At 60.9% G+C, this 27,195-nt stretch overlaps 1 protein-coding gene across 2 annotated transcripts in view; it reads left to right on the top strand.

Annotated features, from left to right (window-relative positions):
* Nucleotides 1-5,300: 5,300 nt before the first annotated feature.
* SEMA6C (semaphorin 6C) overlaps nt 5,301-27,195 on the top strand; it is a 27,122-nt gene continuing 5,227 nt past the window's right edge. The window contains exons 1-18 of one of the 2 annotated variants that reach the window (XM_019556901.1): nt 5,301-5,516; nt 12,752-12,962; nt 13,127-13,241; nt 14,287-14,344; nt 14,604-14,660; nt 14,737-14,838; nt 15,164-15,254; nt 15,600-15,722; nt 16,248-16,336; nt 16,771-16,988; nt 17,188-17,319; nt 17,584-17,739; nt 18,343-18,516; nt 20,601-20,738; nt 22,210-22,287; nt 24,190-24,245; nt 24,711-24,761; nt 26,056-26,196. In XM_019556901.1, coding sequence (XP_019412446.1) covers nt 12,845-12,962; nt 13,127-13,241; nt 14,287-14,344; nt 14,604-14,660; nt 14,737-14,838; nt 15,164-15,254; nt 15,600-15,722; nt 16,248-16,336; nt 16,771-16,988; nt 17,188-17,319; nt 17,584-17,739; nt 18,343-18,516; nt 20,601-20,738; nt 22,210-22,287; nt 24,190-24,245; nt 24,711-24,761; nt 26,056-26,196 — 1,897 coding nt within the window. In that variant the 5' untranslated portion in view covers nt 5,301-5,516; nt 12,752-12,844. The remainder of the gene's footprint in view (nt 5,517-12,751; nt 12,963-13,126; nt 13,242-14,286; nt 14,345-14,603; nt 14,661-14,736; nt 14,839-15,163; nt 15,255-15,599; nt 15,723-16,247; nt 16,337-16,770; nt 16,989-17,187; nt 17,320-17,583; nt 17,740-18,342; nt 18,517-20,600; nt 20,739-22,209; nt 22,288-24,189; nt 24,246-24,710; nt 24,762-26,055; nt 26,197-27,195) is intronic. The other variant, XM_019556902.1, reaches the window with a different exon arrangement.

Raw genomic sequence — 27,195 nt, 5'->3', positions numbered from 1 at the left:
CCAGGGCCCCGTCAAGCACGGCCAGCCCCCGACGCCAGCAGCAGCCTGTGCCCCTGGCCCTGGCCCTGGCCGGGGTGGGGGCCGAAGGCACCGGCCCTGCCAAGCTCCTCCTGCCCCGGGAGGGAGAGGGCCAGCAGCTCCCAGTTGATTCCAGGTCAGCTGATCCCAGCTTGGAAACATCCCGGAAAACGGGGGTTGTTAACCCTCGCCGCAGGGGCGGGAAGGCGAAGGCCTGCTTGGCGCTGCAGTGCGAGGAGGGCCCGAGGAGGCGGGTGGGATGCAGGGGGCGGTGTGACGGCCCGGGGGGAGCTGGGGGGCCGGGTGCAGCCACCGCTTGGGGTCTGCGGGTGAATGCGCAGCGCCGTGCACTGCAGGGCCCAGCCTGGCTTCCCGCTTCCCCGGTCCTTGGCTCCAGGTCAGGCCCGAATTTGGCCCCTGGGGCCTGCTGGGCTCTGAGGATCCAGAGGCCGCGGTGGGATCGGACCCCACTGGAGCCAGCGCGCCTGGCGCTGTACGAACCGTGGTTGCCGGGGAGGTGTGAACCCGTCGAGGGCCACGTTCCCGCTCTCTGCTGGGGGGGCGCGGGTCGCCCAGTCGGGAGGCGCGTGGCTATGAGGCGGCCAATCCCCTGCTGGCTGCGTGGGAGGAGCCTCTTGAAAACGAGGCTGGGGCGCGGGTGCTCTGGGTGAGCGCACGAAGGCCAGATGCCTGCCGGGGACGGGAGCCCCAGCGCCGTGGGGCTGGGCAGGCAGAGGGAGCCCCCGTACCTGGATCTCTTATTGCGACCAGGTAAGCCGCTTCTTTGCTCCATGCCTCAGTTTCCCCTCTCTGGTGGAGGCACTGCCCTCGCTGGGTGGGTGCATCAGGCTCAGCTGCGTGTCACGAGTCCTGTACTGCGCCCAGCTGAGCCCGTGAGCTCAGGGCTTTGGGATCCAGAAAGGTGCAGGGCTTGAAGCTGTGATGCCTAGGGTTTGCGCCTGGCCCTGCCCTGCGGTGTGGGCTGGAGCATGCCACGTCCCCATTCTGTGCCTCAGTTTCCCCACCTGTGGTACTGAGCGCAGAGTCCTGGCGCAGCCTGGGACTGGACTAGCTGGGGCTGTTCCTCCGTGGGGTGTGAAGAGCAGCTGCGTTCCACCCCAGAACCAGCCGCATCTCAGCCGGTGAGGAAGTGGCTGTGGTGCATTGGAGATGGATCTTGTACTCCCTTTTGTGGGGGGGGCACGAACATGCTGCCTTGTTGTAAGTCCTGTGTAAAGATAGGGGCTGCCTGCTGGGCTGGAGTTGCTGGCTTTGCCCTGAGGTCTGGATGGGGTTTCATGTCCCAGCAGTGGGGGCAGCCTTTGCCCCCCTTCCCCGATGCAGCTGTGTCTGGGTGGGGTCGGGGTTACGGGGCTGCCTGGGGGCAGGGGGTTGCCCTTGGGGGCCGTGTGTGTCCTAGGCAAGGGCACAAATTAACACCGGCTCCTCATTCTCACGCCTGCCGTTCTGTGTGGCACACGTGTGCCCTGATGCCCCCTCCCTGCCCCCCCCATAGCCAGGTCTGTCCTGGGCCTCACCTGCATGCAGGCCACAGCTCCCCCTGGGGCCAGGCGTGGGGGAGAGTGAGGCACTGGCAGCAGCGACACAGGTCCCCGACATGCCGGGGCATCTGCTCTGCCTGGGTGCAAGCTCTGCCCTATTTTTCTGGCTTTCGAGAGAAGAAAACAGCCTTTTTTTCCCCGCCTCACTGTTGATTGTCGCCTGGGAGCTGATAGCGGGCAGGATCATGTGGCTTGGGGCCCAGGTGTGGCTGGCATATGGTGCCCACGCAGCCCATCCTGGGAGCACCCTGCCCAAACCACTGTGGGCTGGGGTCATGGGGCTGTAGACGTGGGGCTTGCATGCTAAATCCCACAGACCCCGGAGCGGACAGACCTGCTGCTGTCCTGGGGGGGCTGTCGAGGTCTCACCTTTCCTCACCCTGCAAGGGGCTGTCCTGGGATAAGGATACAGGACACTTATACTGGTATTATTTCCCCATGTAGTTTTGCCCCTGATCCTTTCTCGTTACTGCTGGGTAGCGATGGGCAGTGGAGCAGGATCGAAGCGTGTGCGTGTAGACAGGCACAAGTGGGCCTGGGGACACCTGGGTGTCATACAAGGTGCCGGGGTGCAGAGGCCGTCGTGCGAGGGGCCATACGCAGTGTTTTCTACAGGCATCGCACGACGGCCAATGAGCAAGTGCTGGGCGCACGGAGGGGAGCCAGGAGGCTTCGTGGCCGGCTGCTTCCAGCTGCTGCTTCCGGGCTGGGCTCCTGCAGAGGGAGGAGAGCGGGTGCCTTGCATGGTGAAGGGGCGTGAAGTCGCCCCCCTTCCCCGCATGCCCGCTGCTGCCTTGGCCCTGCCCCTGCCCCGCTTGCTGCCCGCCAGCCCAGCCAGCACCGCCACAGCCCCTTCCCTGAGTTATTGTGTTTACGAGCCTTTAACAATGGAATAAATAAGGGGATCGATCACGCCAGGCATGCAGACAGGCGCATGCACGCACACAGACACACGCAGAGGCAGGCATGTGCAGGCACGCACAGATGCACGCACATAGCGCCTGGCAAACACAGACAGAAACACACACAGGCACATACAGACACACACATGCACACTGAGACAGACATACACACATGCCCACATACGCTCACACACATGCACGCAGATGGGAACATAGGCACACACACAGACACATGCACGCACTGAGACAGGTGTGTGCACACGTGTACACTGAGGCATACACACGCACGCATATGCACATGCACATGAATACACAGACTGGAATATAGAGATGCACACAGGCACACGCAGAGACGGGGAAGCAGGATGGGAAATGGTGATGGCTGGGACCTGGGCCAGGTGTCCAGTGATCCCAGCCCTGGGGCCCCTGCGTGGGTACAGACCCCTGCTGGCCCGGACTCCTGGGTTTTCTTCCCAGCTGTGGGAAGCAGGGGCTGGGGTAAGTGTGCTGGGGCAGGGATCGGGGCCCTGGGTCCTCTGGCTGGAGGCCAGGGCAGGCCCTGGGCAGTGGGTGCATCCCCTGCTGGTGCCTCTCCCCACTATGTACCTGGCCTGTGCGGCCAGGCTCTAGGCGCTGCAGTGATGCTAGTGGCTCGCTTGGATCCTAGATGGAGACGAGCTGCCAGGACCTCCCAGCCCCGCACTGAGGTGGCTGCAGCTGGGGAACAAAGTCCCCGTGCCCGGGCCACGCGTCTCCCCACGTCGGGGCTCCATGTCGGGCCATGGGCCAGGCTGACCGCGGGCAGCCGCAGCAGCAACAGCTCCAGCTCCAGCCGGATGTCCCGGCTGTGAGGCTGCTTCCTGCCATTGTCCCAGACCCAGCCAGGGCCGAGGCCCCCCTTCACCTCCCCTCTGGCACTGATCGCAGCCCACATCTGCTAGGGGTTGAGAGCCAGGCCTGCACAGAAGCCAGACCTGTCTGGGGAACCCAGGGGTCTGGGTGCCCTGCACCCCCTCTGCTTTGGACCCCCGGTCCCACCCCTCCTCCATAGCAGGGGGAGAACCCAGGAGTCTGGGTGCCCAGCCCGCTGCCCCCACCAGCTCTGACTCCTAAATCTCTCCCCTCCCAGAGCTGGGGAGAGAACCCAGGCATCCTGGCGCCCGGCCTACCCACGAGCCCTGGCTCTCTCCCAGAGTTGGGAAACACAAACCCAGGAGTCCTGGCTCGGGGCCCCCGTTCTTGCTGTAACCCGGCAGAGCCCCCACGCTCCTGTCTTGGAGCTGGGAAGGGAACCCGGGTGTCCTGGTGCCCTCAGGTCTAGGCAGGATGGATCAGCGTGCTGGTGTGGGGCGGGGGGGTGTCCAATAGATGGACTGGGGCTAATTAATACACTCAAGTGTTATCCCATTAGCCCTTCACAGGGCAGCTGGGCAAGGCTGGCATGGCAGAGATGGGGCACCAGTGGTGCCAAGCACAGCACAGACCTGGGGGATAACCTCTCCCAGTGCTCTCCTGGTCTGACCAGATGCGAGACAGGAAGGGAAATCGAAGCCCAGAGCCCCGCCCCCAAGGGATTTAGGAGCCCAGCCTCAATGGGAGTTAGACACTTGGGTGCCTTGGTGGGCCTGGAGGCGTGAGGCACGTCTGGTCACAGGACCCAGGTTCCAGGGCTCTTGGCTGCTGGATCGTGTGGATCCTGGGGGCATCGGGCTGGTCTTGGCTGGGCTGTGGGCAGGGGTGAGTGGCAAACAATGAACAGAGCAGGCCTGGTTGCTGGGACCCAGGTGTCCTGGTTGCATGATTGCAGGCAGGTTATGACAGCCAGGTCAGGGCAGGCTGTGTGTGCAAGCATGTACAGGCGTGTGGAGGCGTGTGCAACCCTGTCCTGCTCCCAGGGCAGCTTGGCACTGGTTTCACTGGTCTCCAAGGCCCCTGGCAGCCCTGTCAGCTATTGCCCCATGCTGGCAGGAGAGGAGGGGCTGAGTCAGGCCTGTGTTGCATGGGGGGTTTGCACGTTGGTGTGTGCACACTCAGTCCTTGGGGATGTGCCAGGGCCTGGGAGCTGCAGCCAGGGCCCCTGTGCCCTGTCCCCCTGCCAGCGCTGCTCCCTGCCCCCGGGTCTGCCTGGCCCAGGGCCATGTGATCAGTGGTCGGTGGCTCCAGGTTCAGGGTCAGCCCCAGCGTCAGGCGCTGACTGGGGACCAGGGCAAAGGCAGCTGCAGCCAGTGTCAGGGAGGGGTGATTAGTACAAGGCAGAGTGGGGGTGAGAGTTTGCACAGGGATCATGTGTGCGTGTGGTCACATAGGTGTGCACATGCTCCCCCTGTGTATGACTTGGATCATGGCTCCGCACACTGGGGTGCCGTGTGCATGTATGTGAATGCACAAGTGCACACTGGTGCTGGCACACAAGAGGCTTCCCTGTCTCTTGTGCGGGGGGGGGTGGGTCTCCCATGGGCACCATGCTGATGCCTCTTCGTCTCCATATACATCATCTCCCTTGGCCACATACCCTCTGGCGATCCAGGTGTCCAGACTCCCCACTCCCCCCAGTTGGGGTAGAGCCCAGGAGTTCTGCCTCAGTCCTCGGTGCCCTGCTGGGGCTGGGCTTGGGGCTGTATCGGAGGGAAGAGACATGGGCAGCTCCCCCTGTCCTATGCTGGGCCTCAAAGGGGTGGGGGGCTGGGTATCACAGATCCCATTTCGTGCTTGTGCTGGGGGTGGGCTGCAGGTTAGGAGTGAGGAGCACTGGTAGGGCTGTGGGTTGGGATTGAGGGGCGTTGACAGGGCTGAGCACAGTCTCTGCCATGCTCAGGGTGTCTGGTGGAGGGGGCGATGGCTGGTGGTGTGGGGAGACGCCCACACCCAGACACCTGGGTCCCATGGTGGGGGGGTCCGATGTCTCCACATGTGGCCAGCTCTGGATCTCACCTCTCTTTTCCCCTCACAGCCCTGCCGGACCCCCTGGGTGTCACCCAAGCCCCCCTGGCTTCCCTCAGGTGCTGTCAAGCTGCCGTGGACTCGCGAGCCCCAGGTAAGGCCCAGCTGTGGGCTAGTGGGTGGATCCTGGGTCTGGGGTGTTCCAGGCTGAGCTGTAGGTGCCAGGGAGGAGCGGTGCGACCCAGGCGTTTGGGTGTGTGGTGGTTGCCAGGCTTGGGAGACAGGTTCAAGTTCAGAGACTTGGGCCTGGCACTGGGGCTGCTCTAACTGGCAGAGTCGCTGTGCTGAGGCTGGCTCAGGTCTAGCTTTACCCTGCGTCCGCAGCCTTGCACTGGGTGCATCCCACCAGGCTGCAGGACTCCAGTAGCTGTCGGACCCTCCTGGCACTGGCCAGCCCACGGAGGGACCAGTATTGCCAGGCACGGGCGCTGGCACTGGGCAAGGGCTGGCATGCAGCCAGCAGGCCTCCTGGCACAGACTGGCACCACGCTCTGCAAAGCTAAGCAGGGGCTGGCTCATTTGTCATTTGGATGGGAGACCAGTGTGGAGGGCGTGGGGGTGCCTGGCTCCCCGAGCCATCCCCCCAGCCCTGCACCCAGGTCTCTGATCTACCCAAAGCACTGGCTGTGCTGCACCCTAATGCTGGCTGCACTGGGGCATGTCCCCGGTGCTCCCCTGGCCACTGTCCCCGTCACGTCTCCAGGCTGGCTCCAACCGGCCGCTGAAGCTGAATTATTCATATTTTAATTTCTGACGCAGCCAGACGTGGGCTGGGCGCGGACATGCGGGGCTCTGGGGAGTGGCCTGGCATCCTCCTGTTGGTTGGGGCTCGTGTGTGTCATAGCTCCCGTGTGGCTGGTGGTGGGGGTGAGTCTCTGGCAGAGCTCGGCTTGGGGGCGTGGATCAGGTGAGGAGTGGGGGGCAGGCTCTGAGGGCCTGAGTGAGGGTCCGATCCTGGTTGATTAGAGCGCTGGGCTGTTGGACCCAGGTGTCCGGGCTCCCCCATGGCACCGAGCCAACACCCTTGTCCCCACCCCGGCAGCCTCTGGTGCAGTGACTAGAGATGAGGGCTGGACTTCTGGGTCCTGTGTGCAGGTTGTGGGGAGGGTAGTGGTAGGGGTTAGATCGGCAGTGTCTGTGCCAGGACTCCTGGGTTCTCATCCAGGAGGTAGGTCACTGTGCTGGGGGAGGTGGGTGGGGGCAGGCTGGGCTTCCAGGGCATCATAGGAGCAGGGAGGAAGGGACCAGGCTGTGAGTTGTGGGGGGTAGGGGGCAGGACACTAGGGCTCTGCTCCCAGCTTTGCCACTGCACTACTGCCTGGCCTTGGCCATATCACCTCACCCCCACCCACCTCCCCCATGGTGTGGGAGCCTGGCTTTTGAGACAGAAAGTGAGGGGGCACTGCAGACAGGAACTAGGGGCATTTGAGACAAAGTGGTGGATACTGCAGGCCAGGACTCTGGGGCCAGGAGTTCAAATCCCCATGCAGCTTCATTGCAGACAACTCACCACTCACTTTGTGCCTCAGTTTCCCCAACTGTTGCTGGGCTCCACACATCAGCCATGGCTGCCTGGGCAGGGCTTGGCAGTGGGAACCCACAGGGTTAACCCCCAGTCTCTGCCCTGGAGCATGGGGTACGTGCACGGTGCTGGCTCCCAGGGCTTCAGGGAAAGCATCTTGTACATAGGGCAGCCCCAGGGTGACTCTAACTGACTGGCACTGGCACCAGCATCCGGCTTGGCCTGGTCCTTTCCTGGGCTTGCATGAGTATAGGCCCACGAGCACACACTTGCATGCACACGCCTGCTGATATGAGTACACGCCCATGTCGGGGTGCCCCCACCTCCTCACCTGCAGGCCCAAGCACCTCTGGATGAACACACAGCTGTGTGAGTACACACTCGCGCATACCCATGTGAGCACACACATGCCACCTATTACATGCATACCTGCCTGAACACACGTGTGAGTACATACTCATACATGTGCGACCCAAGCAGACACATACTCATGTGAACACAGTCCTACAGGACCACTACTTAGACACACACACACCCCCACATGAGCGGACATACACGTGTACCCCTGCATGAATACACACCCATGTGAACACATAGCCACACATGCTCATGTGAAAATACACTTATGTAGAAACACACCCCATGTGAACACACTTCTGGCATGAAGACCTTTATGTGAATACCTTTGTGAGTACACACCCTCGTGAACACATGCCCCCATGAAACCACACTTCTATAGGCACACCCCCACCTGAACACTTACATGAATACTGCATTCATATGCATACCCATGTGAGCACACACTCATGTGAATATGCTTGCCCATGTGAAAATGTGTGTAGGCACACACCCATGTAAACACAGCTTTTACCTGAGCACTGAATACACATGCACACCCCTGTAAGTATACACCCAGTTGAACCTACTCATACCCATGCATGCCCACATGAAAACACACCCATGCAGGGACACTTCTGTGAGCATCCCCTGCCTCCCATGTGAGCACACACCCATGCAAGCAGCATCCATGCACATACCCACCTGCCTGAGTAGAGGCCCATGTAAAAACACACTTGTGTAGACACCTGAGTGCACACTCATGAGAGCACACCCCCCATGTGAACATGCACCGATGCCGGCAAATACCCCACATGAACATACAAGCATATGCACCCAGGCACATACAGCCTGTACATGCCCCCACATGGGCACATGCATGCACGCCCACGGTGTGCAGTCTGCCCCTCTCTGGGGCGCTGCATGCCCCCGCTCTGCTCTCGGTAGGGCTTTGCCCAGCCCCTCCCACATGGCGCCTTCTCCCCTCCCCCTGTGCGGCTCTGGTGCTCCCCTGGGAGCCGGCTTTGCAGCAGTGTAATTAACGGCGCTAATGACGCGTGCGGCGTCTCCGGCAGCCGGGGCCTTCGTTAAAAATAATGGAGCAGAGAGGAGTGATGGATTTCGGTGGGGGGGCGGGAAAGACGACTGGGAGCCAGGATGCTTGGGTTGCTTCTCCAATGCCAGGAGAGGAAGGGAGGTCCATTGTGCCAGATGCAAGGGTGCTCACCGGGGACAGGCAGGGCCTGGAGGGGCTGAGCCCCAGCTGTGCCCAGGCCAGATTGGGTCTGAAGGGCAGTGAATCCAGCCCAGGCTTCCCCCTGCCCGACTCCCATCCTGCTCCAAGCTGTGGAGTGGCTCTGCCCTGGGGGTCCTGCCCTCTCCTACATCAGGGGACACATGCATGGCTGGTGCTAGGAGCCAGGACTCCTGGATTTTCTCCCCTGCACCGGAGCCAAAATTTCTGGGCTCCATTCCCAGCACCAGACGGCCTGTCTGCCAGGTGCAGATGGGAGATAGGACTCTTGGGTTCCCTGCTTAGCTTGGGGTTGCTAGCCTGGCTCCTGGGGTCTGTGCCTGGCTGGGCCCTGCTAATGGGTGCCCCCCGGGATGTGCATGGCGCTGCATGTACCCGTTGCTGCCTCTATAATTCCCACTATTTAAAAAGGTCCCTTCCCCTTCTGATGATCCTGGGCAGGCTTAACGGGCACATGCCTGCCTGCAACCTACACCTGGCCACAGGTTTTGGGGGCAGGGTACCACAGAAATCCCATTTGGTGCTCGGGCCTCTTGGTGCTGTGCTAGCCAGGAGGGGCCTCTCTAGGGAGCTGCAGGGCAGTGGTGCGCCCCTAGGGTCCATCGTGCGAGGCGAGAGACCCATTGTGCGAGGCGGGGTGAGCTCAGCTGCATGGGGCTGCTGTTCCTAGGCTGGATCGCTGCTGTGGCAATGATCACAGTGATCGTGCTAATGATGGGATGATGATTGATAGCTCCTGGAGCCTGGCTGGGAGCGCTTGAGGTGAGCCACCCACCATGCATTGCATTGGTAGCCATGGCCTCAGGGTGCAAGGCTCTGTATATCCTGGCATTATGAGACAAGCCCAGGCAGGAGGGAAAACTGAGGCACAAGTGGGGGGCAGGACTCCACAAGGCCCTGTGGCAGAGCTGGGAGTAGCGCTCTGGGCCCCAGATTCCACCCCCCACCCCCTAATGGCCACACCGCCTCCTGCTGGCCATAGGGGTACCCTGTGCAGAGCCACCCCCAGGGGTGTACAGGGCAGTTTCCCCAATTCACTCCCCACCCCCCGATGGCCCTGACCCTGTGCCCATGCCCACAACTAATAGGGTTTTCCCCAGGCTGCATTAGAGGCAAAGGTTTTTGGGCCCCAGATCCAGCTGGGGGGCACTGCCTGGGTGCTGCCAGTCCCCAGGGCTCCACGGGATGCTGCCGGATGTGCCTGCCCCCATGGCATCTGCACTGGGGCGGATGGGCAGCAGGCACTGCCCCCCGCATGGAGGCTGCGGTGCCCTGCTAGGGTTGGGCGGGGCAAAGAACTACCCCTCCAGCCCCTGCCAGGGCAGACCCTCTCCTGCCAGCCAGTGCTTCATCACCTGCAAATTACAGCTCCAGCTAATCATTCCCAGCTTCCAATTAGCCCTGATTGGGCTGGTGCAGTGCTGGGTAATTAGCAATCCAGCCAGGAGCCGGGGGGCTGGGACTGGGGCTGGGCTGGCAAAACAGCTCCCAGCTTCTCAGCCTCAGCCTCCCGCACACGTGTACACAAACACACACACATACCCACACCCACCCCAGGAATCCAGGATACACCAACACACAACCCAGTGATCCAGGACACGCATGCATACACACACACACACACACACACACACACACCCCCACCCTGGCATCCAGGGAACACACACCCTAGGCATCCAGGACACACACACATGCACCCCCCCCCCCCGAGGCATCCAGGGGATGGACAGATAGAGACACAGCCCCCATCAGCATCCAGGGGGGACACACCCCACGCCCCAGGCATCCAGGACACGCACGCATGCCCACACACAGACACAGACACACACCGGGCATCACTCTCCTCCTGCGTCCCCTCTCTGTCTCATTTCCTTCCTCCTTCCCTTGCTTCCCCCCCCAGGCCTGAGATGGGCCTCCCTGGCCCCACCCCGTGCCCGTGCCCCTGGCCGACCCCTCTGCACACACGCGGCGGCATTACCATCCATGGCTAATCGCAGCCACTCCAGCCTGATTGCGCCCAGCTATTTATACCTCCTGGCGCTGGCTCTGGGTTGCAATCGCAGCCCTGGTTGGAAAATCACGCCCCCCCATGCCCCCTCTCTGCTCTGGGCTGTAACCCCTGCTACGCAGCAGGGAGGGCAGGGGACTGGCCGCTGGGACTCCTGGACTCCTAACGGCTAGCTCCTGGGTTTCCATCTTGGCCCCGGGATAGCATTGTTTGCTAGTCTTTGGAGCAAGGGCAGGGGGCTGGCAGGACTCCTAGGTTCTCCTCTCAGTTCTGGGCTGGGTAGGGAGGAAAGGGGCTCTTCTTTGGGAGCCAGACAGCACCGTGCCCTGCTCTGCCCATATGCCCGCACTGCCCCAGACCGATCACCCCCAGATCCGGATCTGAGCGAATCTGGGCGCCCCTGGGAGCACTCCTGCATCCTGCCGGAGGCAGCACTGCCCATGGCAGGGCAGGGAGGTGCCCGGGGAGACTGAGCGACGTCAAGTCCCAACCAAGGGGAGCTCCGAGGCTCTCGCGGGAGGCGAACCCACGTCAGCCCCTGCCAGTGCAGCCCCATGCTGACGCCAGTACTTGCTGCAGCCCCGGGGACTCAGCTGCCCGCAGTGCCCTGTGAGCTGGCAGCTAGGAGCTGCCTCTCCTGGCACCCTTCAGGATGCCCATCCATGTGGGTGTGTACGCACCTACGATGTGTGCATACACACTCATCTCCACCCAGACATGCCCCAGCAGTAGACAGGGGTGCCCACGCCCTCCCAGTGGCTACACATAAGCATGCACACACCTTACACAGATGTGTGGACAGAGTATGAATACTGTATACCCAGATGCATGCCCTCTCCACCTTCTCCATGTCCCCTGTGTCCAGAGAGACCGCCACTTCTGGGACACCGCTTTCTGTGTATACGGACACCACACCCTTTGCGCGTACACACATACGCACACAGTATACCCCCATGTGCATCTAACACACACCTCTTCCACAGTATACAGCAACATGTGTCTAGTCCACAAACACCTCTTCCACTCTCAGTTTACACTGGTGTGTCACACACACACCTCTTACCCAGGTATGAATAGATACCAGCACACCTTGTCTATATTGTACACACACACACGTATGTGTACAGAGGTGCACATGCAACCTGATACACACCCTTGCCTGCTCCGGCTCTGGGGTCTGATGGGTTAGTACTGAGCGGGGCTGGGCATTGGGACGCCTGGGTTCCCTGCCCGTTTCTGGGGGGCATGGGCTCTGGCGGTGAGACTAGGGCGATGGGTGTCAGGACACCTGGGTTCTCGCCCCAGCTTGGGGAGGAGAAAGGGGCTTGGTGGTGAGAACTGGGTTGGGCTTGAGGACACCTGGGTTCATCTTGCCAGACGCAAACTGAGAAAGAACAAGTCAAGTTACCTCGTCCACTCCCTCGTCCCGGCTTCCCCAACCAGCTCTGGTGGTAACTCTATCCCCGCGCCAGCTGCTGCGCCCGCGTGCTCCCCAGCCCTGTGCCAGGGCGGGGGGGCTGGGGATACACGCCCTGTTTGCTACCAGTTGCGAGGGGCAGCTGTGTGTCATGGGGGGGGATAGGGCTGGAGTGGGGTGGGGCCATGGGACTGGGAGTTTCCCCTTCAGACCAGACAGCGCCGGTTCACCCCTGCAGTGTCACGGGCCTGGGAGCGTGGTGGAAAGGGGTGTAAATCTGGAGCAGGCTTCTTGGGGCTGGAGCCCGGACTCCTGGGTTCCCGTCTGGGCTCTGGGGTGGGAGTAGGTGGGAGCAAAGTGGGGCTCTGAGGAAGAACAAGATACCAGATTGGATGATGGAGGGGTCACTGGCTCAAGCACGAGACTCCTGGGTTCTTCCTTCATTGCTGGAAGGAGCATGGGGTCCAAAGCACCTCAGTCTCCCACACCTGCCTCTGCCTTGGGCCAGCCTCCGGTGCCCGGTCCTGCTGCGCCCCTGCCACAAGGGACTGCCACTAGCAAATGAGCCCCCAATGCCTGGTGCAGGAGGAGAGTGTCTCCTGGTGGTTAGGGCATGTGGGGCTGGGAGTCAGGACTCCTGGTTCCCTTCAAGCTGTGCGGGGGGAGGTGCGTGGAGGGGCCTGGGTTCTGCTCTGGGTTTGCGGGGTACGTGGGGATCCACGGCTGGGGGCTGCGCATGGGGGCAGTGCTGGCGAGGCTACAGAGATGCGAGCCCAGTCGTGTCTCCCCAGGGCTGGCAGCAGGCGAGCAAAGGATGACGCAGCCCTAGGCCCTGCCGGGAAGATTCCTGCCTGCACTGCGCTGCTCCTGGGACGGCCTCAAGGATGCCCTGCTCCCTCCCGGCCGCGGCTCTGCTCCTCCTCGCCCTCGCCTGGAGCCTCCCGGCGGCCACGCTGTCCTTCTCCAGAGACCTCGTCCCCCTCAGCACCGTGGGCCTGACAAGTACGTGAGCTGGGTGGCAGCCGTGGCGGTCAGTGGCGACCATGATGAATGCCTTGGTGGGAGTCTGAGGTGGGGCCGTGGCAGGTGTGGGGGTCCCAGGTGCGATCCCGCCGGGTGAGCGTGGGGCAGTGTGTAATGCCCACCTGTCCTCCCTCTGCTGCCAGGCACGTCCCAGTACCCCTGGTTCCGGGGCCTGGCGGGGGACAATGACACGGCCCAGCTCGGCCTGGACTTCCAGAGGATGCTACGGCTCAACCAGACACTCTTCGTCGCTGCACGGTGAGTGCAGCGGGGCAAGCTGCCCCTCAACCACAGCACACAGTGTGCACCGCGCCCCAGCACACCCATCGTGCACGTTTTGCACAAGCATCATGCACAGCCAGTGCCGACGTGCCCCTTGTGCCCCCTCCCACCGCAGTATGCATCAGGCATGGCCCTCGCACAGCTTCTACACCCCCCTAGCACACCACTCCAGCACACTGACCTCCGCCACCAGCCCTGCTGCCCTCCCAGGCCTGGTATTTCAGGACCCGTGGGTGCTGGGATGGTTCATAGAATCTGAGAGCTGGAAGGGAGCTGCAGCAGTCATGTCTAGTGCAGCCCCCTGCCTGAGGCAGGATCTGCCCTGTGGAAACCATCCCAGACAAATCCATCATCCAGTCTCTACATAAGACGACTGTCAGCCCTGACAGCACAGACATCACCCCACCCACTTGCCCCAGGGAAGGCTGGGGACCCACAGCAGCAGCATCCTGCTTCTGTGAAATGTTGTCAATACACCCTCAAGAGATCCCAGGCAGAGGCCATGCCCCCACTACAGGGGAAGGCAAACCCCCCAGTCTGTACCAGTCTGAGAAAGAGGGAAAATTCCTTCCTGACCCCAATGCAGCATCAGTCTGAGCCTGAGTGAAGGGGCAAGACTGTAGCCAGGACCTGCCAGCTTTGGTGCCAGCAGGAGCACTGGCACAGCCCAGACCCTGTTCCCAGCCTGGGCTGCAGCCAACACCCACTACCTCTGAGGGAGGCTTGAAAACCCCTTGACACATGGAGCAGAAATGGCTGGGGGGGCATCCAGCAAAGCCCAGAAGTCTGAACAATCCCCACAGTAAAACACAGGCATTGCTACACCTAGATCATCCCCAACTAGTGGCTGTGCAGCCTCACCTTGAACCCCCCCAGTGATTCAGAGTTCATCCTTCCTGGGCATCTATGCCACGGCCTCCCCGCTCTGACAGTGCAGAAATGTTTCCTGAGATCCAGTCGAAACCTGCGTCGCTGCCACTTCAAGCCATTCAAGTTCCACGTCCCCTCTCTCTTCCTGCAGGGACCATGTGTATGCCTTTGATCTCCAGTGGGCCAAAGAGCTGCTGTGTCCAGACAGGGTAAGGGGCAGAGGGAACCATGTCCGTCAGAGCAGGGCCCGGTGGGGTGTGGGGTGAGATGCAGGACTCCTGCAGTCTAATCTCAGCTTTGGGAAAAGGAGGGCAGCCTAATGGTTAGCGCTTGGGAGAGAGGCTGGAAGGCAGGACACCTGGGTTCCAGTCCCAGGGCATCTGCATGGTGTTGGGCGCTGCCTAGGCCCATGCAGGAGAAGGTTGCTTCCTGGCACCACCCCCTAACCCTCTTCCTCCCCCACATCAGTATCTCACTTGGAAGACACAGGATGTGGACAACTGTGCCATGCGCGGGAAGCTCAGGGTAAGACCTACTCCCCTGCACCCTGATGTGGAAGCGGGGGCTTCTGGTACTTACCCCCTGTCCCCTCCCCTGACAGGACGAGTGCTACAACTACATCAAGGTGCTGGTGCCCAAGGATGACCGGACCCTCTTTGCCTGCGGGACGAATGCCTTCAACCCCATGTGCCGTACCTACAAGGTAAGGGGACAGGGTTTCTCCTGCTACAGCTGGCTACGTGCCCTCCCCATTAGCCCAGCTGGCTAGTAGCCCTCTGTAAAGCCAGCTAGCCCCCTTGCCCACTCCAGGAGGGGAGCAAAGCACTGACCTCATGCTGGAGCTGCCCACCATGAACCAGGACACCTGGGCTCCAGTCCAGGCCCTGGGTTCGAAGGCATGGGGCTGGTCAGCAGGCAGTGGGTGGCAGTGGGTGAAATGAGTTTGCCAGACCTCAGCCCAGCCAGTCTCCAGAGTAGAGCTGCACAATGGGTGTCCTCCCTGGACTAACCCGGGCACCTGGTTCCAGATCAGCAGCTTGGAGCAGGAGGGGGAGGAGCTGAATGGCCAGGCCCGCTGCCCCTTTGATGCCAAGCAGACCAACGTGGCCCTCTTTGCAGGTACGTGGCTGTGGCTGGACTTGACACGTGGGGCAATGCAGGGGTGGATTGGGACATGACTCCGAACTGCTGGGTCAGGGGGGCATGAGGCTGGGATGGTGAGGCCCATCCCTGATGCCTGGGCAGTGCCCATGTCAGGGCAGTCAGATCCAGTGGGCACTGGACCACAGGGTAGCCATGACCAGGGCACAGCCAGCTGTGTCCCATGGAGATCGCCAGCTGGTCCACCCCCCAGGATAAATCAGTCCGGCATTGCTGCAAGAGGGAGGCCATGTGGGGCGCGCCTCTGTGCCGGCCTCCTGCCTCCCCCCCTCCAACCCCAACCTCTCCGCTCTCCCCTTGCAGACGGGAACCTGTACTCAGCCACGGTGGCCGACTTCCAAGCCAGCGACGCGGTGATCTACCGCAGCCTGGGCGAGCGCAGCCCCATGCTTCGCACAGTCAAGTACGACTCCAAGTGGCTGCGAGGTGAGGGGGCAGGGGCAGGGGGCAGAGCTGGGGGGGCAGGGACTCCTCTTTTCTCAGAGAAGCACGTGTGGGGAGCTGTCTTAGCTGAACGAACGGCACTGGGGCCAGGACTCCTGGATTCTCTTTGTAGTAGCTCGAGCCGCTGCCTGGCAGCCAGGCCTCCTGGGTTGTGTGCCCAGTTCTGGGAGAGCTGTGGCATCTAGTCGGTGGCAGGTCTGAACCTCTGTCCTCTTTGCTGTAGCCCCCAAGCTTGGGGCTGGGGGTCGCTGGGGTCGGGACGGCTGGGTTCTCTTCCCAGCTCGGAGAGGAGATTGGACAGAACAAGGGACCTGGGTGCCAGGACTTCTGGGTTCATTTCCTGATTAACCCAGGCCTGTCCCTGCCCCTCTGCCTGCCTCAGTTTCCCTGATGCCCTGTGGGGCTGCGGTCTCAGCATGCTCCTGTGGGGCAGGGCAGCAGGCACCCAGGCCAGGTGCTGCTTGGACAGGCCTGGCCTGGTGAACCCAACTTTTCTCCTGCCCCCAGAGCCACACTTCCTCCATGCCCTGGAGCATGGCAGCTACGTCTACTTCTTCTTCAGGGAGATCTCCATGGAGTACACCACGCTGGGCCGGGTGAGCGTGGGGCAGGGCTGGGTCTGTGGGACCCTGGGCATCTCGGACTGGGGAGTGCTGATGCTGGGGGCCTTGAGAGAGCTGGGTCCCTGGGCTTGCCTGTCACCCTGGCCTCAGGCCAGGCTGCTTCTCCGTGGGAGCCAGGCACTGGGGGCACTGAACCCCAGGGTCTTCACTCCAGGCTTCGTGAGCCCTCAGTCGACAGCCTCTGTCCCCAGCTGGGGAGGCAGTGACGTCTAGTGGGTGTGGGGGTCAGGACTCCTGGGTTCTTTCCCAGTTGGGGGAGGGGAGCGCGGCCTAGCAGGGGTAGGATCATTAGCTTAGGGAATGAGGCTCTAGCACACCCATGGGCCCTGGGGCATCTCTGCTGCCTCTGTGCTAAGGGGCAGTTTGGCCTCTCTTGCCCCACCGTAACTGGGACTTCGCCGTGCCAGGTGGTGTTCTCGCGCGTGGCACGCGTGTGCAAGAATGACATGGGCGGCTCGCCCCGCGTGCTGGAGAAGTACTGGACCTCTTTCCTCAAGGCCCGGCTCAACTGCTCTGTGCCCGGCGACAGCTTCTTCTACTTCGATGTGCTGCAGGCTGTCACAGGTGTGGCCCAGCTAAACGGGCGGCCTGCCGTCTTTGGCGTCTTCACCACCCAGGCCAACAGGTACCATGGCAGGTGTCTCTTCTACCAGTTCTCCCACTAATATCCCAGCAGTCTCTGGGATGGGAGGCTGTGCACCCCACAAGGGGTCTGGGACCTTCAGGAACATGAGAAAGCCCTGAGCCCCCATGGCCTGCTAACTCTAGGACCCAGGCAGGGGGTCCGAGCCGTGCCCCATGCTCACGCTTGCCCATTTCCCCAGCATCACCGGCTCGGCTGTCTGTGCCTTCTACCTGGATGACATCGAGCGTGTGTTCAGTGGGAGGTTCAAGGAGCAGCGGAGCACGGATGCTGCCTGGACGCCTGTCCCTGAAGACAAGGTGCCCAAGCCCAGGTACTGGCTTTGGTGCAGCCAATTGGCAGGGGCAGGGGGCTGGGATACCTGGCTCCCCCTCCCCTTTGGGTCTAGATGGGTCTGGCTGTTCTTTGCCTGCTCCGGAGGCTCTAGGAAGTGATGGAGGTGTGGTTTTGGGATGGGGGATCCTTGCATTGTCTCCCTGTCTCACTGGGCCCTGGGGATGTGGGGCAGTAGGGGGCATGGGGCTGGGCAGAGAGTGCCAAGCTACTATGCCTATGGCTGGGTGCTCTCTTCTCCCAGGCCAGGCTCCTGCGCTGGCTCTGGGACTGCAGGCTCCTACCGCAGCTCCAGTGAGTTCCCCGATGAGACCCTGGCCTTCATCAAGTCCTACCCGCTGCTGGATGAGGCCGTACCCTCTGCCACTGGCCGGCCTCTCTTCACCCAGACGGCCAGCAGGTACTGCCCCTGAGGGTGGCTCTGAGTGCACGTACACGTGTATGCACGTGGGTGTGTATGTGGATGCATGTGTGCCTAGTTCTGTGTGTGTGTACACACTTGTGTAGATGCATGTGTGCATAGGTCTGTACGCATGTGCTTATTTGCAGGTGCATAGATCAGTGTGTGGGTGCATAGATGTGTGCATACATGTATATGTATATGTACATGTATGTATGTGCATAGTTTGTATGTATGTATTTGTGCATAGATCTGGGTGTGGAGATATGAGCTTGTACTTGTGTGTTCATGGGTGTGCACATCAATCTGCGTATGTGTACAAGTGTGTAAACCCATGTGTGCATAGTTATATGTTTCTACACATATGTGCATAGAACTGCATATGTGGGTGTGCACAGACTGGTGTGTGCATGCACATGTGTGTACAGATCTGTATGTGTGTGGGTGCATAGAGCTGTGTGCATGAACAGAGCTGTGTCTGCATGCAGAGATCATTGTGTACCTACGTGTGTGTGTATTCATGTGTGCAGTGTACGTGTGTATGCGTGTCCAGTGCATTCTAGATCTAGCTGGCCTGGCACTGATGTGCCTCCTGTTCCCCAGGTACCGGCTGACCCAGCTGGCTGTGGACCCTGGTGCCGGCCCCCACCGCAACCGCACGGTGCTGTTCCTGGGTGCCGAGGATGGCACGGTGCTCAAGGTGCTGGTGGGCAGCACGGCAAACACCAGCCTGGAGCCCCTGCTGCTGGAGGATATCAGCCTCTATAGCCCAGCCAGGTGAGCCTGGGATCAGGGCAGTGCTGGGCTCCCGTGCCAGGGTGTCTCAGTTGGCAGGGTGGTTTAGAGCCCAGGGGGCTGGGAGCCAGGACTCCTGGGTTCCTCTCCTGGAGTCCGGGCATGTGGTGTAGTAATTGGAGAAGGAGCTTCTTGCCAGACTTGCAGCTTTACAGGGTGGAGAGGCTCATGTGTACCAATGACCCTAAAAGCAACGCTGTCTGGAGTCTTGTACTCCTGGTAGGGTCACCCATGGTGGTAAGGTCAAAGGTGAGGAATCAGACAAGGAGCAGGTGGGTGCAGAAGGCACACTTTTCAATGGCTGCGGAGGCGGATGAAAGCTGCAATGGAGGAGTAACCCCAGTTGTCTTGGATCCCTATGCCACTGAACACGGGTTTCTCCACAAAGATCTGTGTGGTTGTTGATGCGCAGTGACCTCCTTGTGTAAAACAAGTCGCACAAGCTTCTCCCACTGGTGCAACATCTACTGCAATAACTGGTGCTACTGGGAGCTGGGGTGGTGCAAGTGTGGGTGCTGAGGTGCCCAGTTGACAGCGAAGAGGTCATAAGTTTGAGACCACAGCGGAAGAGCTTGCGGTGCAGGCTGTCATTCCAGCAAACCTGCAAATTCTGTTAAATACGTGGTCACGAGGATACAGGGAAGAATTGGTGGTTGCTTTCCTACCTATTTAAAAATGATTACAGGATGGATGGGAACCTTTTCAGTGTCTCCCACCTCCACGCCAAAACCAGAGATAGCTTCAGTCTCGATTGTAGAACTTCAGTCCGCTGATGATTGTGCTGTTGTTGCACATACGGAGGACCTATGAAGGGCCCTTAACTGCTGCTCTCCAGCATATCCATGCCTGGGACTGACCCTTAACATGGGAAGAACAAAGGTGCTTCAGCAGCCTGCTCCAGGGCAATCCACCCCCACTTCCCTGGCAAAGATCCTTGGTGACAGACAGGAACTGGAGAACGTACTTGTGTGAATATACCCTTTGCATACCTCCGCAGCCATCTCTCCAAGATGGCCAACGTTGACAAGGAGATCCAGTATAAGATCCGGCGTGCCAGCTCTGCCTTCAGAAGACTGAATCACTGTGTGTTCAATGAGCACAGCATCAGGACTCAAACAAAGCTTCTACTTGAACAAGGCTGCGGTGACCCCAATTCTTCTCTACGCCTGTGAAGCTTGGGTGACCTGCAGGGACCACCTGAGAAGCTTGGAACGCCATCACCAGCGCTGCCTTGGGATAAAGTGGGAGGATTGTCACACAAGTGCCAGTGTCCTCACCAGTGCTAACACCACCAGCATGGAAGAGTTGATTATTCACCATCCGCTCTGGTGGACAGGGCACTGTGTGTGCATGCCTGATACGCGTTTACCGAAACAACTGCTGTATCCTGACTCAGCCAAGGACAAAGGATATGTGGGGAGCAGAGGAAACGCTTGAAGGACACCCTCAAGACAAACATTATGAAGTGTGGTATAGACACCACAAATTGGGAAAAGTAGCCCAGGGTAGGGCTGCAAAGCAATGTCTTGTGAGAGGAGGAGGTACATCCTACCTGGAGGAAAACTGTCTTGCCCTAGAGGCAGAAAAATGACAGGAACGGAAGGAAAGGATACACGACTGAGATATCCATGGTCCCGCTGACCACCACCTGGGTCGTCTGCCAGAGTCTGCAGCTCTAGGATCAGCCTTCTTAGCCATCAACAGACTCATCTACAGCCCTTTATTTGACCTGTGGGAGTGATCGTCCATGACCTGCGGGATCCCCAACAAGGAGAGAAGGGGGCCAGGAGCCGGGATGCCCGGGTTTCATTCCTGGAATCGGGGATATGTGGTGTAGTGGTTAGAGAAGGGGACTAGGAACCAGACACCTAGCTTCTATTCCAGGCTGTGCCACTGCTAGGTTGCTTGACCCCGGGAGAGCTGCCTTGCATGCTCCGTGCCTCGGTTTCCCCACCTGTGTGACATCTCTGTTTCCCCTTTCTCCCATCCCCCCCTCCCCATCCGGGCTAGTGGTGGGGTGGGGAGGGCTGGCTTGGTTCTGATCCGGGTGCTCTGTTCCACCCCAGGTGCACCGTGAGGCAGGAGGACCGGCGGATCCTGGGCCTGGAGCTGGACACAGCGCACCACGTGCTGTATGTGGCCTTCTCAGGCTGCATGGTGCGCGTGCCGCTGAGCCGCTGCGAGGCCCATGGCGCCTGCAGGAGGTGAGGGGCTGGGGAGAGGGGGAACAGAGGCTGCCCAAGCTGCTGCCATGCTCAGGGGGTCTGAGGGAGTGGGGCAGGCAGCAGGGTTTGGGGGAGCGGCCATGAGTGTGTGCAGGAGTGTGAGGGCTTGTGTGTGCAAGGGGGGGTCAGGAGCGTGACTAAGAGAGGGAGCTTGAGAGGGAGAGAAGAGGGTGTGTCAGGGCCATGTCTGTGTGTACGCACGTGCGTGCGTGAGAGAGAGAAAGTGGGCGTGTTTGTATATGAGAGAAAGTGTATGTGGGTGTGTATGTGTGTAGGGAGCAGATGTGCACAGGCATGTCTCAGCTACGGGCTCTGCCCCATGCTGCATCCATGGCCCTGAGAGGGGGTGTGTGTGTGTGTGTCACAGGAAAGCGTGTGAGTATGTGTCAGAGGGGAGTGTCTGTGTGTTTGTGGGAGTGGAGGGGGGTGTCTCAGCTGCAGGCAGTGCCCCTTGGATGTGACCTCCCCCCACTCCAGCAGCTCTGTGTGTGTGTGTGTTTGTGCGTGCGCACATGTGTACACATGGAACACATGTATGAGGATGTTTCAGCCACAGACTGCCCCATAGCTGCATCCCTGGGCCTGAGAGATGTGTGTGTCAGAAGAGTGTGCAAGCATGTGTCAAAGCAGGGTGTCGGTGTTTGTGGGAGCAGAGGCAGGTGTCAGCTGCAGGCAGCACCCCTTGGCTGTGTCCCTGCCCTGGCAGGCATGAGTGTGAGAGGGGAATGTGTGTGCATATGCGTGTGTGCATGTGTGTTTAGCTGGGCAGTGGCAATGCCTGGTATGAATTTGTGTGTGCCTGCATATGTAGCAGGGCTGGGAAAGTGCCATATACGGGGGGGTCTCAGCAACAGGCACATCCCTTGGCCACTGAGGGTGGGGTGTGTGCGCACATGTGTGTGCAGGGGGTGTCTCAGCAGCAGGCATGGCTCCTTGGCTGCCTCCCCACCCCGACAGGTGTGGGCATCAGCCCTGGCAGTTCCAGGAAACCCAAAGTGCCGCGCTCCCCCCTGACCTTTCTGCTCCTTTTGCTGGCACACTCGCAGGCTCCTATAAAAAGCCGTGCAAAGCCCTGCACAAACAGCCTGCCCCTGGAGCCCCCCTCCCTGTCCCCAGCCTAGAGCTGCAGGCATTGGGCTCGTCAGGGCAGGCTGGAGGTCAGGACACCTGGATTATGTCCGCGGCTCCACCAGGCATTCATGTGCCTTTTCCTCCCTTTGCCTCAGTTTCCTCTCTGTGAACCCATGTTCTTTGTTGGCTGGACTGGTGTCTTAGCCAGGCCCACCTGGGTCAGCAGATGGCATAACACTCCCTGGGTCCATTTGCCCTGCGAGGCGGGTGAGGAGGGGCGTTTCCTTTCTGACCCTCAGCCACGTGCCGTGGATAGTGCGAGTGGGTGGCTGCGTGCATGGTGCTGCACATGTCTTACCTGCATTTCCACCTGTGGCAGGAGCTGCCTGGCCTCCCGAGACCCGTACTGTGTCTGGCTGAGGACGGGAGCATGCGTGGCATTTGGGAATGACATCAGGTAGGAGACTGGGCCGTATGGGTATTTGTGTGAAAAAATCGCCCTCCTTGTGTGTAAATCCAAGGCCCTGTGTAAACACACCTGTGCTGTCAGAGGGCCCGGATCACCCCTGCAGCTCCTGCCGGCTGGCCCTTCCCTTCTTCCCCTCCAGTCCTCTGCCTCCGAGTCTTTTGCTGCTAGCCCACCCTGCACCTGCCCAGTGCCACGTCCCTGCCTGGGCACTGGGGCTTCTGTGAAAGCCCCTTGATGCTGGTGTAAATCCCTTCTCAGGGCAGATCTACACGGCCCTGTGATGCCTCCCTGATGGCAGAAAGTTTGGTAACAAACAGGTCCAGTTCCCCATCCCCCTGCCTCGCACACACTTGCTTCGCCAGGCCATCGGTGCTGCGAACTACTGGGGAACACCATGGGCATGGGCAGCATTTGCCAAAGGCCAGCCAGGCAGGGCTTTGTATGTGCCCACCCTGGCACTGAGCCCTGGAGACCCTCCCCTTCCCTGCGGCCCTTGGCTGCCAGGCGGAATCAGCACTGGGCCTTGGGCTGGCGCCAGCACCCAGCCCAGTGCCACAAGGAAGCCAGAGGGCACGAAATCCATAATTAGCCTCATTAAGGCAGCAGCACAAACGAGCGTGCCCAGACACTAGGCCTCCCAGCTGCAGTTAATTAGGCTCTGGTGCTGGGGAACAGCTGCTGGGAAATGGTGGGCCGGGGCCTGGGAACGTGGCGTGTGGGCAGAGGGGCTCCCAGCAGGCTCCCTGGGAAGCTACCGGTCCCCCTGTCCCAGCCCCGTGGCCCCCGGACTCCTGGGTCCACCCCTGCTGTGCAGTGAAACAGGAACCTCTGCATCCGGCCCGTGCAGGAGCAGGGGCCTCTGGGCAGCGTCGGGGCTGGGAGTTGGGTGGGGGGTTGGTGAAGGGTTTGGTGGGGCAGGGGGAAGGAAGATGTTGGGATTGTGGGGCTGGTGCACTGGGGAGTCAGGGTTGGGCTGAGCCAGAAGGAGGTGCTGGGGGTCCTGAGCCAGGGGCAAAGCTGGCCGAGGGGCATCGAGGGGGTTCTCCACCCCAGGAAGTTTAGGTCCAGACCAGGGGGCTTTCCAGCCCCTCTGTGCTGGGTCAGCCACAGTCCCCAGGCTTGGAGTGGGGAGAGGCTTGGAGAAGACCTGGGGCAGGGGTTAGGGTCTTGTGGCTTTGCAGGTCTACTTGCCCTCCCACCTTGCACCCCCACGTGCATGTGTGAGCAGCCCCCTGCCCCTGCTAGAGCTGGCGTGACTGTCCCCATGTCCCTGCTTGGGGACCTGAGGCATGGAGTGAGGGCACGACTCAGCCAGGGGCACTCAGGGACAGAGCTGGGGAGAGGACTCAGGAGTCCTGACGCCCATGCAGCTCTGCTCTCTAACGGTGTGATTGTTGCCCTTCTCAGGGACCCAGGAGTCCTGAGCCCAGGCTCACACCGCCCCCCCACTCTAATCACTGCGCCCCACTTCCACCCATTCCAGGGGCTCTAGCTGTCTGGGGCAGGATGTCCTGTGACGCTGTTGGGGATCATCATTGCTTGGAGGGTGGAAACCCCATGTCGTGGGGGTCTCTGCTGCGTGTCACCCGCTCTCTGCCCCCGCCACAGACCCGATCTCCCGGGTTCGTCCCTCCTATCCCCCTGTCTCTGCTTCCAGACTTAAGATGCAAACACCCAAGCAGTAAATTGCCTCCGACATCAACCCAGTCTCCATGCAGGAGCCGCTGCACGCTCCAGGGCAGGCCGTGCTCCCATGAGCCGTGTTGCGGCCACGGCTCGCTCCCGGCGCAGATGAGGCCATGGTCCCCTGCACCCCAACCCAGCGAACGAGCCGACCACATAATGGCAGCTCTCGGTCCCTTGCCCACCCTCTCTCTCCTTCTCCTCCAGGGCTGGCTTCGAGCAGGATGTGGAGAACGCCGCCGGGAGCCTTGGGGGCTGCCAAGGTGAGCGGGGGCCGGAGCGGGTCGAGGGCAGGAGCCAGCGGGCCAGGCTGCCCGTGTCTCTCGTGGAGGCCTCCTTGCTGCCCATGGGGGTGCTGACTTCATCCATAAGGGGAGGAGGAGGGGGCTAGGGTAGCTTGGACATGGGGTGGGGGTTGGCCCATCTGGAGGGATTTGTGGCTGCGCTGTGGGCCTGGAGTGGTGGGTGCGTGGGCACACAGCACAGTTACTGTGGGGCAAGTGGACTTAGCCCCATCGTGAATGGGCTCAGCCCTCTGCCGCTGTGGGGCACCTCTCGCTGGGGCAGGGGTGCCTGTCCAGAGCCAGGAGCTGTGCCCTGGGGCAAGTTCTAGCAGCGTGTCCGCTCCCCTGGGCTGTTTGATCCCGGGGTGAGTGTTTGGGCCATGCAGGGCACAGTGGAGTGCCATGTGTCTGCACCTTGCTGACACCAAGTCCCTTTTCTCACAGATGTCGCGACCGCCACGGGGAACCGCAACGGCGCCAGCGACTCGGCATACGGTCAGTGATCCCCTTCTCCCTGCTGCCCCGAGACACCCACCAGGCCTCGGAGACGTGTCCCCTGGGAACAGGGTTGGCCAGCCTTGCCTCTTGCTCCACGGCCCTGGGGAAGGGCAGGGGGCAAGGGTGGGCTGGGGTGCACTCGTTCCTGTTCTCCTGGGACACCCCGGGGGCAGGGGACAGGATATGAGGCTGTCTGTCAGGCGCCATATTAGGCCTCAACAATGCAGTGGTGGTGGGATGGGTGCTTTGAGGTGCCGTAGTGGGAGTCCCCTTGATTTGCTGGTAGACACCCCCTCCTCTGGAGCGCCAGGATGTGTGCTGCCATCTTGTAGGCTGGGTGGCCTGGAGGAGACTCCTCACCGAAGGCCCGTCCTGACATGCTGGGCCAGCAATGGGGCCCCTTAGGGCAGTGCATCACGGCAGGCTCCAGCGAGGCATGGCATCCCCAGATGGCTCCCAGCAGGCCTGCAGTGTCCGGACAGGGATCCCAGCAGCCCACAAGGCTTTAAAATGTGGGGAGAAAGAGGCTGCTGGGGGGGGAGCTGCCTCATGGGGCCACATGTCACCACTAACTGCATCCTGTAGCATCTGTCACTAACCCTGTCACCCACCATCACACCATGCGCGACCCCCTCTCCACGGTGCCTGGAGCACCTGGGGCCTTTCTGTGGCAGGACAAAGCAAATCTGGCTTGGCATGAGCCAGGCAGGGGCCTCCGGTTTGGGTCCCATGAGCTTGCAGCTGCTCTGGGTTAGCTCTGGTCTCTGGTGGGTTTCTGGGCGCCCCACGGCTGGGGGCTGTCTGCAGAGCGGGCACTGGCAGGTGGGGGCAGAGGAAGAGCTGCAGAGATCAACGTGGGGGGCAGAGGGCTGCTCAGCAGGCAGGGGCTGGAGGCAAGCCTCTCCAGCCCCAGCTCAAAGCCCTCTTGCCACCCTGCAGGGAGCTGGACACTGCTGTGCTAGGCTTGAACAGTGGAAGCAATGGGGCAAGGGGGTGTGTGCACACGCACACATGGGTACACACGTGGGCATGTGTATGCTGGACTTGTGAACCTATATAACCACAAGTCCACCTAAGTACACATGTGCGTGAGAGCATGTACATGCGCCTGCCTGTGTGTGTAAACACTTGTTGTGTGTAGATATGAGCCTGTTTAAAACTTCTGGGTGGTTGTGTGCACACATAAGTGTGCATGTGTGTACATACATCTATGCCAGTGTGTAGGGCCTGGCAATGAGCGGGACACCCTGGGGCTGGTCTTGCCCTGACCTTCTTGTTGCCGGTTACACAGGGAACACCGGCCCCACCGCCAGCGTCGTGCCCTACCTGGCACCCACAGATCAGTCCCCAGTGGGCACAGCCCCAGATGCCCACCCTGCCCCTGGCCCTGGGGACCCGCGCTCCACCTTGCGCGTGGCTGTCAGCACTCAGGGTAAGAGGGCTCGGCACGTACAGCACCAAGCACCCTGGCCTGGCATGGGCACTGGTAACCCGGGTACAGGGGCTTGGAATGGCTGCAGGGACTCCAGAGTGTGGTCTAACACCCCCGCCCCCCTCCCGCGGCCGGAGAAGCATGGTGTGTTAGCAGCCAGCAACTGGTGCATTCCCAGTCAAGCATGCTCGGGCCATGGCAGGAACACAGGGCATGAGCTTGGCAGTACATAGAGAGATGGTGCGTGCCCAGGAGTGTGTGTGCGTGTGTGCACAGTGGAGTCAAGGGAGGGGTGCGTGTTTAAGTGTATGTGCAATGGGTGGAGGGTAGAGGGAGGGGTCTGTGTATGTTTCTATGTGCACTGTGGGATGAAGGGAGGGTATATGTGTGCGCCCGAGTGTGGTGTGTGTATGCGTGTGCAGTGGGGTGAAGATAAAGGGGTGTTTGTGTGTGTGTGGTGTGCATGGGTGGGTGGGTGTTCAAGGGCTGTGTGTTTGCACATGTGTGTTTTGTGTATGTACTAAAGATGCAGCTTTGTGTACATTGGGGAATGAGGAAGGTGTCATGGCGTAGCCCCCATGAGAGGATTGTGCGGCCGTGCGCACAGACGAGGCATGTGGTGTGTGTTGGTGGGTGGCTGTCCAGGGTGATGCATTTGTGTACATGAGTGCGTGTGCGCCAGGGGTGTGGAGTGGGCATTTGTGAACATGTGCGTGTGGGGCAGGTATTGGTACAAGGGGACTGTGGGCAGGGTGTATGATGTGGGTCTGTGGGTGGGCGTGCAGGTGGCACTCATGGGTATGGGAGAGAGAGGGTTATGCATCACGCCTGTGCACAAGCACATGCACGCAGGCAGGAGGGTATGGGCATCCTGTGGGCAGGAGGGTAAGGGCATCCTGTGCACACGAGCAGGAGGGCATGGGCATCCTGTGCACACGGGCAGGAGGGCATGGGCATCCTGTGCACATGGGCAGGAGGGCATGGGCATCCTGTGCAACG

Source organism: Crocodylus porosus, unplaced genomic scaffold, assembly GCF_001723895.1.
Source record: "Crocodylus porosus isolate Cpor-Errol unplaced genomic scaffold, CroPor_comp1, whole genome shotgun sequence".
NCBI classification, from domain to species: domain Eukaryota; kingdom Metazoa; phylum Chordata; order Crocodylia; family Crocodylidae; genus Crocodylus; species Crocodylus porosus.
Note: the sequence above shows the minus strand (reverse complement) of the source record. Positions and strands in the feature narration are given on the sequence as shown.